Source organism: Antedon bifida, chromosome 6 (genome assembly GCF_963402885.1).
Source record: "Antedon bifida chromosome 6, ecAntBifi1.1, whole genome shotgun sequence".
NCBI lineage: Eukaryota > Metazoa > Echinodermata > Crinoidea > Comatulida > Antedonidae > Antedon > Antedon bifida.
In genome coordinates, this window is record NC_136231.1 from 20,627,116 (window position 1) to 20,640,320 (window position 13,205).

The 13,205-nt window shown below is 37.5% G+C and overlaps 2 protein-coding genes across 3 annotated transcripts; one reads left to right on the forward strand and one right to left on the reverse strand.

Moving 5' to 3' along the window:
* Positions 1-225: 225 nt before the first annotated feature.
* LOC144845928 (membrane progestin receptor beta-like) lies at positions 226-7,386 on the forward strand. 2 transcript variants are annotated; one of them, XM_078703448.1, is made up of 3 exons: positions 226-281; positions 4,458-4,547; positions 4,908-7,386. In XM_078703448.1, the coding sequence occupies exon 3, from the start codon at positions 4,974-4,976 to the stop codon at positions 5,979-5,981; it is 1,008 nt and encodes a 335-aa protein (XP_078559574.1). In that variant the 5' UTR covers positions 226-281; positions 4,458-4,547; positions 4,908-4,973; the 3' UTR covers positions 5,982-7,386. The 2 variants fall into 2 exon arrangements, with proteins under 2 accessions (XP_078559574.1, XP_078559573.1); XM_078703447.1 differs by having other exon boundaries at positions 235-329.
* A 360-nt stretch (positions 7,387-7,746) lies between these two features.
* On the reverse strand, positions 7,747-10,474 carry LOC144845925 (uncharacterized). Its single transcript, XM_078703444.1, has 3 exons — positions 10,089-10,474; positions 9,170-9,440; positions 7,747-8,565 (listed from the first exon to the last, which is right to left on the reverse strand). The coding sequence occupies exons 1-3, from the start codon at positions 10,415-10,417 to the stop codon at positions 7,873-7,875; spliced, it is 1,293 nt and encodes a 430-aa protein (XP_078559570.1). The 5' UTR covers positions 10,418-10,474; the 3' UTR covers positions 7,747-7,872.
* Between the last annotated feature and the right edge of the window lie 2,731 nt (positions 10,475-13,205).

Sequence of the window (13,205 nt, forward strand, 5' to 3'; positions counted from 1 at the left end):
TGAGAAAAAGATACGTACTTCTGTTGCCAAACAAACTTCTTTAGGTACCTAGGCCTATATTTATCGACAAACGCTATCACTTCCGTACGTACGTCGTAATCCCTTTTTTCGGGAGAGGAGACTATAAATCCACAAGGGTGGTGGCCTAGCTAGGTGTGTAATATAAATTGTGACCAACCACTAACTAGAGAGGGCGGTATCGTTCAATGAGCAACAAACAACACACAAAACAACAGCATCCATATAGCGAGCAGCATGGCAGCGAACAAAAAACCGGTGCGGTACGTTGTGTGCTGATCCTACTTTTTTTAGAAACTATACTATTCTGTGTAAGTTGATAATATTGATGCACTTTTGCACCTCTATTGAGAATATCTTTAGAGTGTTTAGGTAGCCTACCTAGGCCTAGGCTAGTGTCAGTTTAAAATTGCTATCTATTATTTATATTAGGCTAGGCCTAGGCCTAGGCTAGCCTAGGCCTAGTAGTACTGTAGTGTAGTACTAGTTAGGGCCTAGTATTACTAACTAGGCTAGTAGGCCTAGTAGTAGTAGGCCCCTAGCTAGTTAGGCCTAGTTAGTAGAGTAGTCTAGCTAGTACTAGAGGCCCTAGCTAGTAAATATTGTAGGCCTGGCCCTAGCTAGCTAGGCTACTCTCTCTGCTGCTGGTTTTATACAACAAGAAAAGTCTCTGATGGTGTGGTCATGTGCTGGAAACCTGGACAAAATAACTTCTGGTTAAAAATAATGAAAGTAAATAATGCAGTTTTTTTCATGCAAAAAAGAACTCAAAACAAATAAGACATCTATGGAGCTGCTGCTGTTGGCTCGGACCTCAGGACATCAGAAAGAGATGCCAACCGTTCTTTCAGATCAAGTCCCAAGACTTTCTCTGCATACTGGCCTAGGATCTTCCCGACTACCTCTGCGGTCAAATGCACAAGAGGCAGTGCGCCCATTCGATAACCTGATAGAGCAAAGCAGTGAAAGTGGTGACACCAACTACTGGCTTGGTCTTGCAGTATATAGCCAAGTGTTGTAACCGTCAGGATGGAAATGCGAGTCAAAAGCTCTTGATGAGTTAACGCCATTTTCTTCTCTCCTCGCCTTGATCTTGGATGAGCGAGAGTCAGCTGACAAGGTCTGCGCTGCAGTCCTAGGCTAGGTGCCAGATGACTGGGTGAGGGAATTCTTGGCCTCTTCGGCTAGCTGGACCATTCTCTTGAAGTCCATGACAAGTGGTTTAGCGACATAATCATAAACTACTCAAGTGATTCACCCTCTCTATTGCTGCCTGGAGTTCATGCATGTCCTTTTGGTTGATGCCCCCTGCATCCTCATTTAGACTAAGATAGCAGACAATTTTGTCCATGGTGGCTCTGGTCTTCCAATAAACTCCCAGTCAGTGTCCGGATATTGGAAGCATGGTGGGAAATGTTGAGTCCACACATGTTGTGCACAAAAGTTTGGTGCAACCCAGAAACAAGATTCTACCTCTTGGTATGATGGTTGGCTTTGACTCTGAGACCAAGTAGCAGCTCCCCCAGTCTACACTGTTAGAGTCGAAGCGTTTAGCAGTTGCCGCCCTGCTTCCTCCTACTCTCTTGTGGAAAGAGGCCACCATTCCCCATACCTTTTGCTGCCTCAGCCGGATATTGGTCGAAATTGACGTCAACCTACAGAGGTAAAAATAAAACAATTAGCCAATAATTTTGTCTAATCATTTCAGGTTAGACCTCTTAGTCCCTGAATTTTGCACATTTGTACCAGTTAATGTTAACTGTCTAATGGCAAGATCTTCATGCAGGCGACGTGGTATCAAACATTGCAATAGCCGCACTGGATCATCAATGGCCCAGTCAAAGGTTTCTGGCAGGAACAGTATAGAGTGTCCAGCGTATGGTTGGCATCGGCAATATCCGGATCTGAACGAGATAAATCGTAATTAGCTATAACCACCCAGACAAGATCTGAGTTTGTCATGGTTCAATCAAGACTTTGAGTGTAAGGGTAGGTTTAGTACCTTCTCATGAGTTGCTGTGTCTCCCCAAGAGTAACTCTTGCTATCATGTGCTTCTCAGATTGACTAGGTAAGGGTGGTCATGTAGCTTTCAGGTGTTAGGAACTTGGAGAAGAAGTCCCGGCTCGAGCCGTTACTTCTATTTTTCTGACAAGGAAGTGGGCTAGCTTTTGGTGAGTAGATCAAAAAATAAAATTTACCAATTTTTAAGTCCAGTGCAACAAGGCTTTAGGTAAAGGCCCAGGGAATTTGATATGTACCCATTCCATTGGTGCACCTGCATGAAACTCGTTTTAGGGGTAACTACCTTTCTTATCATGGTTAGGAACGTCACAGGTTGATACATACCTCTTATGATATATCGAAGGAAGGTCGTGATGTAGCTCAAGGAGGCGCTTGTGCTTTAGGAATAGAATGCCATCATTGGACAGGTGAAGGCTGTCTCAATTCAACCAAAATAACTTCATGCCAGGCTGGAAAGAACATAAGTTGGGCTTTTGTCGTGGCATTCTGAACACTGTGGATAGGCTGAAGATCAGCGTCCTTGTCCATTTCACATGCATGTGCCACTTCACAGAGCAGGTTGTCTAGCATTCACAACCCCCAGACGAGACAGTAAGTCAGCGTTTGCATGTAACTTATCCCTTCGATGTTCGTCCACCATAGTGTATTGGCTGAGCTCTTCCATCCAATTGGTCAGCTGCCCTTGTGTACCATTACAATTAAATAAAAGCAAAGTCAAACTGACACTGTGGTCGGTTCTGACATGGAAAGGCTTTCCTAGCAGTTAGTGGCCATTCCTAATAATGGTCGTACAGTAATTCTGTTGTTCGGTAGATGTTAGCGTTACTCATTCCTTACCAGCTTGCACGTGCAACAATTCACCACCAATGGTGTGATCTGATGCAAGGATGAATTCATTGCTCGTGTTTGGTAATAATGCGGTACTGCAATGTTGGCAAAGTCATTGATGAATTCCCTGTGGTAGTTTGTAAGGTCAAGAAACTAATTGTACATCTTGCAGAGTAGGCCAGTTCTGGACAGCTTCTACAATGAATCGTCAACGAAATTCAACCATCTCTCTTTAGAGTTTAGTTTCAGGTTAGTGTTTTATCTACCCAGGACAGTGGCTACATTTTCTAGATTGTCTTCAAAGTACCCAGCAAGTACGATGATATTGTAGTGTTCTATACCCCTTAGTATAGTAATCATTTCTCATGGCACGCGAAAAACAGTTGGAAAGGCTAAGGGCATTTTAACAAATTCATACAAACCATGCTTGGTGTTATGAATGTGGTCTTCTGGTCCTCCTTCATTGGGTTCTGCCAATAACCCCAAAGAGCCTAAAGCTTAGTGAACCAGATATTTCCGGATAGCGTATTGATGCAATCTCTTACCAACAGCAACGGATAGGCGTCCACCAAGGATGTTACATTATTCAGAGCCTGTTGATGCAATAATTTTTTCACACTAGGACTGGTGGTGATGCCCACTCTGAGTACGGTTGGATCACACCAGCTTGTAACACTCTATTAATTTCTCTTTAACTGCAAGTGTTGGATAGCTGGGGCATCACCCATGTCTATTACATGTCCGATACCCTTGAACGTGCCAATATCGAATTGGTAAAAAGCAAAGGCCCTGTGATACAGTGGGTGATATAAGAAGACAGCTGTTGTTGTGTGTCAGAGAGATCGGCACAGGAAGCATGTCCACCAGATGAGAGGTGGTCGTCAAATGCTTATATGACATGCCTGAAAGATAAAAGTACTGTATCTGAATTCTGTTTCTGTTAAATCAATATTTTAAAAAATAGTCAGCCGCTATGAATATGATACACCACTGATGGTTGCACATTTTTAGTCGCGTGGACGTGACTCTATAGTTCACTATGTCGGTCGGTCTGTCGGTCTGTCTGTCTGTCGGTCCGGTATCACTATGCATTGTAGCACGCGACTTAATGGCTGTTGGCCTTGTTCCCCTCACTTTCACTGTTGTCGTAGTAGATTTGGTGCAGGTTCTACCGGGCCCAGCCAGCTCGAGGTCTCCGAGGTTGATCTCTACAGGCCCGCCTGGTCAATTACACCACTAGCTGCCCTGTAAACGTATAGGGGCTCACGAGACGGGAGTGTACTGGGTATTGTAAGAAGATGTGTAGGCAGTAGTGAAATGTTCCCCTCGCATATCACACTGTCTGCCACATGTTGTTGCCATGTAATCTTAGTACTAGAAAAAGATGTTGCCATCTGGTCCTTCTGCCAGGTCTCCTGGTGGGACAGTGTTACACAGGTACCGTGATACGAGGGGATGACAGAAGTGCCCTGGTATTCCTGCATTTCCCAGGTATTAAAATACGAGAATGAACAAGGGGTGTTTGATTATTGAACCCTCTTTTTGATTTTGTGAGAATGGGTTCAAAACTTTTTTGTTTTTTTTGTAGGCCTTATAGAAGACTGGCTGAAAAGGTATCCAATGTTAAGATTGTGGTGCTGCAGGCACATACAGGTCCAACCATAAAATCCAATAAAAGGTAAAGTAAATTGTTTAGGTTCGCCAATGCATTATTTTGTGTGAAGTGAAAATTTGTATTGACCAATCAACTCACTTTGTGGCGATGCCATAGGCATACTATACAAACTAGGCGTCATGTTTAACTCCAATAGAAGAACACAGGTTATAGAGATTCACCATTTAGATTCACCATATGATATTGTTGTATCCCATCGACTAAATAAAGGTAGAGTGCAGTTTGAAGTAACGCCTCTACTCGGCCGCTACTATCAGGAAATTACTGTATCTCTTACATTTTTTACTAACAGACACCTTTCATCACCTTTGACTAGTAAGAAATAAATGTTGACTCACTCACTTATTGTACTCTAATTTTCAGATTCGCCTTTCTACATAGACAGCCAGTTTACAGCAGTATTCTACAGTACACCTACCAAGACACAAAATGTGGTTTATAGACACGTCGTTATCAGATTGGTTAAAGCACAAAGAAGATCTTCAAACAGTGCAACAAGTTCCTAAAATATTTCGTGAACCGTACATCCAGTTTGGCTACCGTCGCCCTGACCAACCCCTACTCTATTATTTTAAAAGCCTGTTTCAGTTCCATAATGAGACATTAAATGTATGGACGCATGGCATAGGATGTATTTTTATCCTTTGTAAGTCCATACATTACTGTCAACACCTTGATATTACAGACCAATTTGCTCAAATATTTTGTTTGTTTTGTTTTGCTAGCTTTGTGTATCTGTTGTTGAGTATGTTAGCGCATCTGCTTCACTCTCACTCATATTTAATGCATTATGTGAGTTTTTATTTTGACTACATGGGTATAAGTATATATGGGCTTGGTGGAGGTATAGGTTGTTTTTATCTTGCTTCAGATCCTGAGTTTTTAAGTTACCTAAAAAATGTTTACATGCCACTTAATTGGACCTTTGCATACTTACTATGTGCATGTTGTACTTATGCTAAATATCGTTATGAACGTCCATACCCACCAATGCGTAAAGTATGGCAGATGTTACCTGCTGCATCTGGATACCTGACAGCTGTTTCCCCCTTCCTGGTACATCGCTTACCCCACGGGCTAATACATTGGTCATTTAATGAGGCTGATAGTCTTCATGTTGCTCAGATATGTCTCTTTATCATTGCTTCATTTTTCTTTTCTGTGCCGTATCCTCAGAAATTGATACCAGGGAAATTTGATATCTTAGGGCATAGTCATCAGTTGTTCCATGTGTTTGTTGCTGGCTCGACATCTTGTCTTATGGATGCATTATTTCTTGATTTTAAATCTAGGAGGGAGGTTTACTCAAATGTCCATCAACCCACACTCTTTGATATATTCGGATACATGCTAGCTCTCATTGCAGCTGACATTGTAACCATCTGGATTTTTAGAGAACTCACAAAACGTAAAATACAGAAAGAAAAAAAACATTGATGAATCTGTATGTACAGAAAAAAAAGTACAAATAAATCATTGGTTAAATTCCTTTTAAGTGTTCACTATTCAAATTTGCACCATTAAACCATCATTCACTTACAAGAACTTTATTACACCAGCTATTTTTTTTTTCTTTTCTTTTTTTAATATCCAACCAATTAATAGGTCAATTAAATCACAGAAAACCCGCAATAGGGGTGTCCCCTGGACAGGGATGTCTCAAAGGAGTTTTACTGCATCACACCTAAAAATTTCCCTCCCAGTATTGTGTGTGATGTGAAAAACATTTAAAACTAGTTTACATGTATATTTTATGTTTAACCTTTCCTGATTTATTATATGTTATTGTTAGTAGCTTTAGTAGAACATAAAAATGTTTTATAAGTGTTTAAGAATTATCTGTACAAACAATGTGTAATAACCACTTGCAATAGTTGAGTGTCATTCACACTATAAAATCAATGCTATTGCTATATAATTAATAATTTCTTTGTTTGAAGCCTGAACAAACACTAAATAAATCATAAATGTATTTTAGTTTTGTATTTATCTTTTTTTATTAAGCAATATGCAGTTAGATTGCAATATTTTTTTTATACTAATGAATTAAAATATGTACTTACAAGTACCAAGTACTTTGGGTTTTAAAATACAACTTCACAATTTACAAACTTATCATTTATACGAAAAAAAACAATCAGGAAAATACAGTATATATATCCATACTGTACAAAACTAATATTTTGTATCCTTGACAAAGTAATTAAGTGTAAGTAAGTAAGTGTATCGAACACCATCCCTTAAATATGATTGTGAAACTTTGTCAATTATTGAGTGGTTTTGGTTTCATTACATGCTTTAAAAAATATTTTATTTTGAGTTCACTTCAAGCAACTTTGTGTTTTTTTATCATGTTTGTAAAATTTAGCAATAATTTAATTTATGCAATAATAATTATGTAACAAAAAAATGTGGTGTGCCCATATATGCACATGATGATGTCATATCACTACCATTTTTAGGCATATTACTACCATATTTGGGCACATCACACTTTTTTTGTCAAACTATTTTGATAGTGTAGACAGAGCTTAAGAAAAAAAGTTACAATAGTATATCAATGTCCATTTCAGCTAAATTCTTGTATCATTTAAACCCTTTCACATTGACCAATTTGGTAATTTACACAATAGTAAACTTTTTCTGGAATCTCAGAAATACCGGACATACAAGAATTACCTAGTCTAGAATTTCTGATTAATTCCGAAGATCTAAAAAACCATGATTTGTTAAAATTCAGTGTCATGTGTCAGTATGCATGTTTAATTTAAGTAGAGGCTAAACAAACAGTGGCTTATATACAATAGTGTGTATTTGATATAATGTATGCAATAATAAATAATATATAATAATAAAAATGCATTTTTGGTGTATTATAAAAATATTGTTTATGCAGGTTCAAAGAAAAAGACTATATAACAAAAACAGAGGTTTAAGTCTAACCTACTGAGGTATAGCAATGGTCCATAATAAAGAATACTTGTTGCATCACAAGTTATAGCCAGCTAAGCGCTAATAACGTGTATAGTGAATAAAATAGCATCTCAATTTTTTAGTTTTCACGATGCTCATGCGGCTATGCGCCAATCGATTTACATGATATGCGTGTACAGTGTAGGTGCGTGGCACGCATAGATGTGTGGTGCGTCACGAAGACGAAAAGTCGCTAATGAACTGAAGCCGGAGCGGCTGTAAAAAAAAGTTGAATAAATAATTGTTTATATTTAAATGATGCACATTAATGTACCTTGTTTTTCGCATAAACTACACCAGGATTAAATTGGAATTAAGCTCCACAAAATAATTTGTATTGGAAGCCATAAAACTATTAATTTTTGAGAAATTCTGTTAGTGCATGTCTTGTTTTTGAGGCTTCAGGAAGTGGACATTCACAATGTTCATTCCTTGATGTACTGTTGTCAATACCAGAAAGCCATGCTGGTTGAAACGGATCACCATTACTCTCGCATATATTATGCAAAGTACAACATGCATGTACAAGTGAATTAATAGAATTTAATTGGTTGTGATTGGTTTTGTTTAAAATCTGCCATCGACCTTTTAATCTTCCAAAAACACTTTGAATATTTGCATGAGTTGAAGACAATTGCAAGTTGAAATGTTTTTGATCTTCTGTCATTTGCTCATTATCAGAGTAACATTTCATAAGATTAGGAAGTAAAGGATACGCAGAAGTTCCAAGAAGTAATAATGGAACCGTTTCTCCTTTAATTAACTGTGTTGGATTTGGATTGAACAGTGTTCCTCTACTTAAGCTTCTATGTAGAGATGACAGTGAAAATACATTAGCTTCCAGTAAAGATCCTGGCTGGCCTATGTCTGTGTCAATGAACATTCCACGATGATCTACCACAGCTTGAAGTACGACAGAGTGAAATTCATTCTGATTCAAGTAGTCTTCCAATGAGTCCTTGGGCGTCTTAATTGAAATATGGGTACAGTCAATAAGTCCTGCTACTTGCGGAAACCCACATTTAGTGTTGAATTGGTCCACAGTATTCTGGAAAATATAAAACTAGTTGGAGACAATTCTGTTAAAATTAAAACTCTTTCTTAGCTGGAGATTGAATCTTATAGGACTGATGTAAGACATTTTCAGTGTTAAGAATACAAACCTATTTTTATCTAACTAACCACCATACCTTGGCCCCACCATTCTTGAGCTTGGATAAAACACCTGTTCCGGCACGGTTCCGGGCTGGCGCTGGCAAATCAAATCGAACGTCAATGTTTCGATTGGTGCATAGCCACGTGGAGCGTATTGAAAACGAATTGATGTTCGATTCGTCGGACCGGAACCGTGCCATAACAGGTGTGAAAGACCCTTAAGGCATGACCTCAGACAAATATGCTCAACAATATACAATTATTTTGTATGGCTATGGTTCTTATGTTTGTTTTGTCTGTAATAAAAGTATACTGTACATTTCCATACCAAAATATTTGAAACCAAAATACAAGGGTTATCTCATATCTCACAGGCCTACTGTATATTTTAGTTTATCATGCTATCTATACTAATAATAGAGAGGTAGGAACATCTCCTGGGTATATTTGTTTAGTCCAAATCATGTTCCTAATATAGAGGTGGGAATAATACTTACAAGTAGTTCCCTATTTTCTGGAAATCGAATAATTTTTGGCATCAAATGCTTTTCTATTGCTCGGCATGTTTCATGCACTATGCAACAAACAGTTGAACGTCCAACTCCAAATAGTTTTGAAAGGCTCATATACTCAATGTTTGTTGCCAGCCGCCATAACGTAATAGCTAACCTATGCTCTACAGTGATTGGTGTTCTCATGCTGGTGACTTCTTTCTCAATAAATGGCCGTAACTTTTCCGCAACGGCCATAAAGGTCGCTCTAGTCATTCTGCAAATAAAACAAATACCCATTTTGTCTTTTAATGTTTATCAAACTGAACAATAGATAGTCATTAGATTGGTGTACCCTGAAAGCAAATTCAGCATTATTAATTTATTAAATCTTTAACAAAATACTTTTGCAGACCTCCCAACTTAGAAAACTGAAATATTGGGAGGCACCCTCTATATCCAAATTATAGAGGATGCTATAACAATTTGAAAAATACATCAAACCATAGAGGGCACTATTCAAAATAGGAAGATCAGATTATAATCTGGAAATTTATTCGAGGAAATAAATGAAGGCCCGGGGCATTTATTCTAGGTTGTGTGGGGGTTTTCAGGGGGTCGTTTAACCAAAATGGTATTCTATTGGGGGTGTGGGGGGGGGGGGGAGGGGTGATTTATTATTCAAATAAATAGTCATAAAGTTCAAATGAAATTTTATTTTAGTTGAAAATGACACAATTTTGTTTGGCTTTTACAGCAAGTTATTTGGTCCGATTGAGAAAACTATGTCTCGGGTCCTTTATTTTTTTCCATGGTGGCGTTCCATACATTTTGAGCAACTACTAGACTAGTATAAAGCAATGTATCAACAATTGTACAATAACAGTCATGCCATTTGACATAACATTCAGCTAACATTCTATACCTAAAATTCGTCAACCAAAATTCATCATTCCATTCTTTTAAAACCATATTTTCCCACCAATCGCGATTTCTTGGTAGAGCCCAACAGCTTCTCTCTTTGTTTCCATAATCTAAGCCTCTAGCGGCCTGCAGCAATATGCCCATTGACAGGACTGACTCTCGACGGTAGTGGAGGTATCGCCACAGCCGCTGTCTGCGCTCCGATTCCTGTCTTGCAACACGCCTATGATAAATTTCTATAAACTCGCTTGCAATGGTTAACAGATAATCTGTATCAGCTACTTTGTCTTCAAAAATGTATTTTGCTAATAAACTATTCATATTTTCCATCGAAAGAAAAACGTACAATAAAAAACAAAAACAAATGTGACCTAACCACGTGCCAGCTTAACAAACACTTGTACTCTCGCCGCGCCGTTGATATGACAAAAAAAAGTATGAAACGTCAACTGCCTTTATAAATAATAGGACTCGATTGAAAAAAATGGTATTTGGAAAGCGGACTGGGCACGCGCAAACCCCAAAGCACGTGTGGGAGAAGAAAGTCTATGAGACGTACCGTAAATCTTCTAATTGTAACCCTGGGTTATTATTCTTTGATTGTTTTTAGGGTGGGTTACTTAGAAGGGGGTTACTATTAGAGTAGGCTAGTTTACTACAGGTATTACTAATCTTAAATTAGGCAACTGAAAATAGTAAACCACCCCCAACTTTTCCGGTGCAAACTCATAGCAAAATTTATTTGAACTCTAACTTTATTTTATAAACTCAAAAACACTCAATCCTACCCCACTCCCGAGATCAATGCATTAACTCCTTATTCTTGTCAAAATACGGCTGCATCATAAGTTTTTGTGACTATAACCCCCATATTAGAGTAATGGGTTATTATTACAGATTGACTTATAAGGTAGGTTACTATTCGAAGGGGGTTACTATTAGAGTGTTGCTATTAGAATTACGGTATACGGACAGTAGTAAGATCATATCCTCTCCATGGTAAATATTTGGCCAATGGAGACTGTACGTTTGTCAGCGGCTGGGAAAATTAAATAGGCTAGAATGTTTGTTACTGGAATGTTGGGGTATGTGGGTCACAACGGCCGTAGGGAGTAGGCCTACGCTTCTATACCCGTTATTCAATTCAATTCAATTTCTTTTTATTTCGGAAATATAATCCATATTAATAAACTTATAAACAACAGAAAAAGAAAAATCTAAACTTAAGTATATAGAATGCTTCTCCATCTACAATATATGTACAGTACATCTAGGTTAGGACTTTGTTCATCTCGGATTATATTTATGTTACACACAATGCTTACTGGGCCTACTGATTGTTAAACAAAAATAATTGGAAACCGGTCGTTGCATCCTGAAATGGACAAAATTATAGAAGTGGGTGCAGTAACTAAATAAATGTGAAGAAATACTAAACACCGGCCTGCTTTTCACCGTGTTATCATCCCTACACTACCCACACCAGGTCCCTCGGATCCACGCTAGACAATCATAAATGTTTTAAGTACATTAGTTGGCTACAGTCTTTTGTAATGGTTTATACTGAGTATTATTTGTGTGTAAACATTCTATAGCTTTCTAAATTATTGATCTTGCTCTGTCGTGCATATTCGATCAGCATTCGGCTCATGTGAAAAGAACCTATCTCTCTCACCCAGTCTTTGTGAAAATGTGCTTATATTTTTACAAAGATAAAATGATCTGTCAAAACGGTTAAAATATGAAGTTAATTTTGGTGAGAAAGTAAAATAAAATGACGTTAAAGAATGTCGTTAAGCGAAATTTGACCAGCTTCTCTCTGCTCGCCGCCAATCGACTATTGGGTTTAATTATTCGGATAGCGCATATAGAATGCGAGCTACAGTACATAGGCCTACATGCATATTAACCTATATAATAAATATGAATTTTCAGAATTGAAGAAAGCTAATGGTTATGTTACTTGTGAAGGTAATCTCTGTAATCGGTAGGCTATAACCAACAGAAAAGGAACATGGCAACTGAGAAAATCGATTATAGGCCTCATTATTATTGTAGTTGACCGGAAAGTTTTCTACCAAATTGTAAAAATATTAAAACAGCAATAATTAACAAAGTAATCAAAGCAAGGATATCGAAAAGTTGGTCTGAAAGCCGCCAGATTTTTCCAGAAAAATATTCAAGAACGATGGAGTGACAAAAATTAGCTTCAGAGTTGCATCATTGCAAATAGAAATTTCCAATGCATTCAAATTAGGTATATTTATTCTAGGGAATAGGCCTACGTTAGTTGCAAAATGATCTTGAAACTTCGATAACGGTGCGTTCACACAAGGATAAAAGACACTGTAAACGGCCCCATGATCTGACTGTGTTTATAGTTTGACTTTATTTGTAATATCAAGGATTTGAAGATCTATTTTTGTTGCGGTTTTTCAGTTTATAAAGAGTCCAAAATGGTCCGTTTGTGTGAATTCAACTTAATTCAATTTAACTTTATAAGTAGCAATGAAAAACGAAAATGATGTAGTGACGTATTAAAACGTTGATAATAGATTTATCATTTTACCGCGAATAATTCAATGAGTGTTAAAACAATGTAGTGACGCATTAAAAGAATGACACTTAGATTTACCTTAACCGCAAATATTTAATAATTCTCAAATAAATTGGAAAGCCACAATAGAACTCTGTATAATATGGTTTTGGTCTTTAAACTGTGTAATACAAAATACAATTATATATGCTTCGGAATTAACTATAAAAAGTATATGCCATTTTTATTCATATCGAACTTTGATTCCAATTAATCATATTATTATTGTTTTTTTTTCTTTAGGCCTATAGGCCTAGTAGGCCTACATTACATAATGTATATAGTTACATATAGTTCTAGAATGAAAAGTATTTCTTTTATTTCATGTATGAAAAATGCATATTTGTCTATCGTCGATCGTTATCGTCCTAGTGTAAATAGGCCTTAAAGATAAGTAATAATATACAGAGACTTTACACTGAATTTGAGAACAACATAGCGAAAATGATTATTGTGAGCATGATGTGAAGTTACCCTGTATGATTATATTATATGTTTATGGCGAACGAACTAAATTAAGAA

Bases quoted from the DNA above. Each gene is read 5' to 3' on its own strand.
- LOC144845925 (XM_078703444.1), bottom strand. From the start codon at position 10,417: ATGGAAAATATGAATAGTTTATTAGCAAAATACATTTTTGAAGACAAA. The intron at 9,441-10,088 runs GTATAGAATGTT...TTTTATTTGCAG, and splicing joins TTTTGGTTGACGAATTTTAG to AATGACTAGAGCGACCTTTA. The intron at 8,566-9,169 runs GTAAGTATTATT...TATATTTTCCAG, and splicing joins CAGAAAATAGGGAACTACTT to AATACTGTGGACCAATTCAA.
- LOC144845928 (XM_078703448.1), top strand. From the start codon at position 4,974: ATGTGGTTTATAGACACGTCGTTATCAGATTGGTTAAAGCACAAAGAA.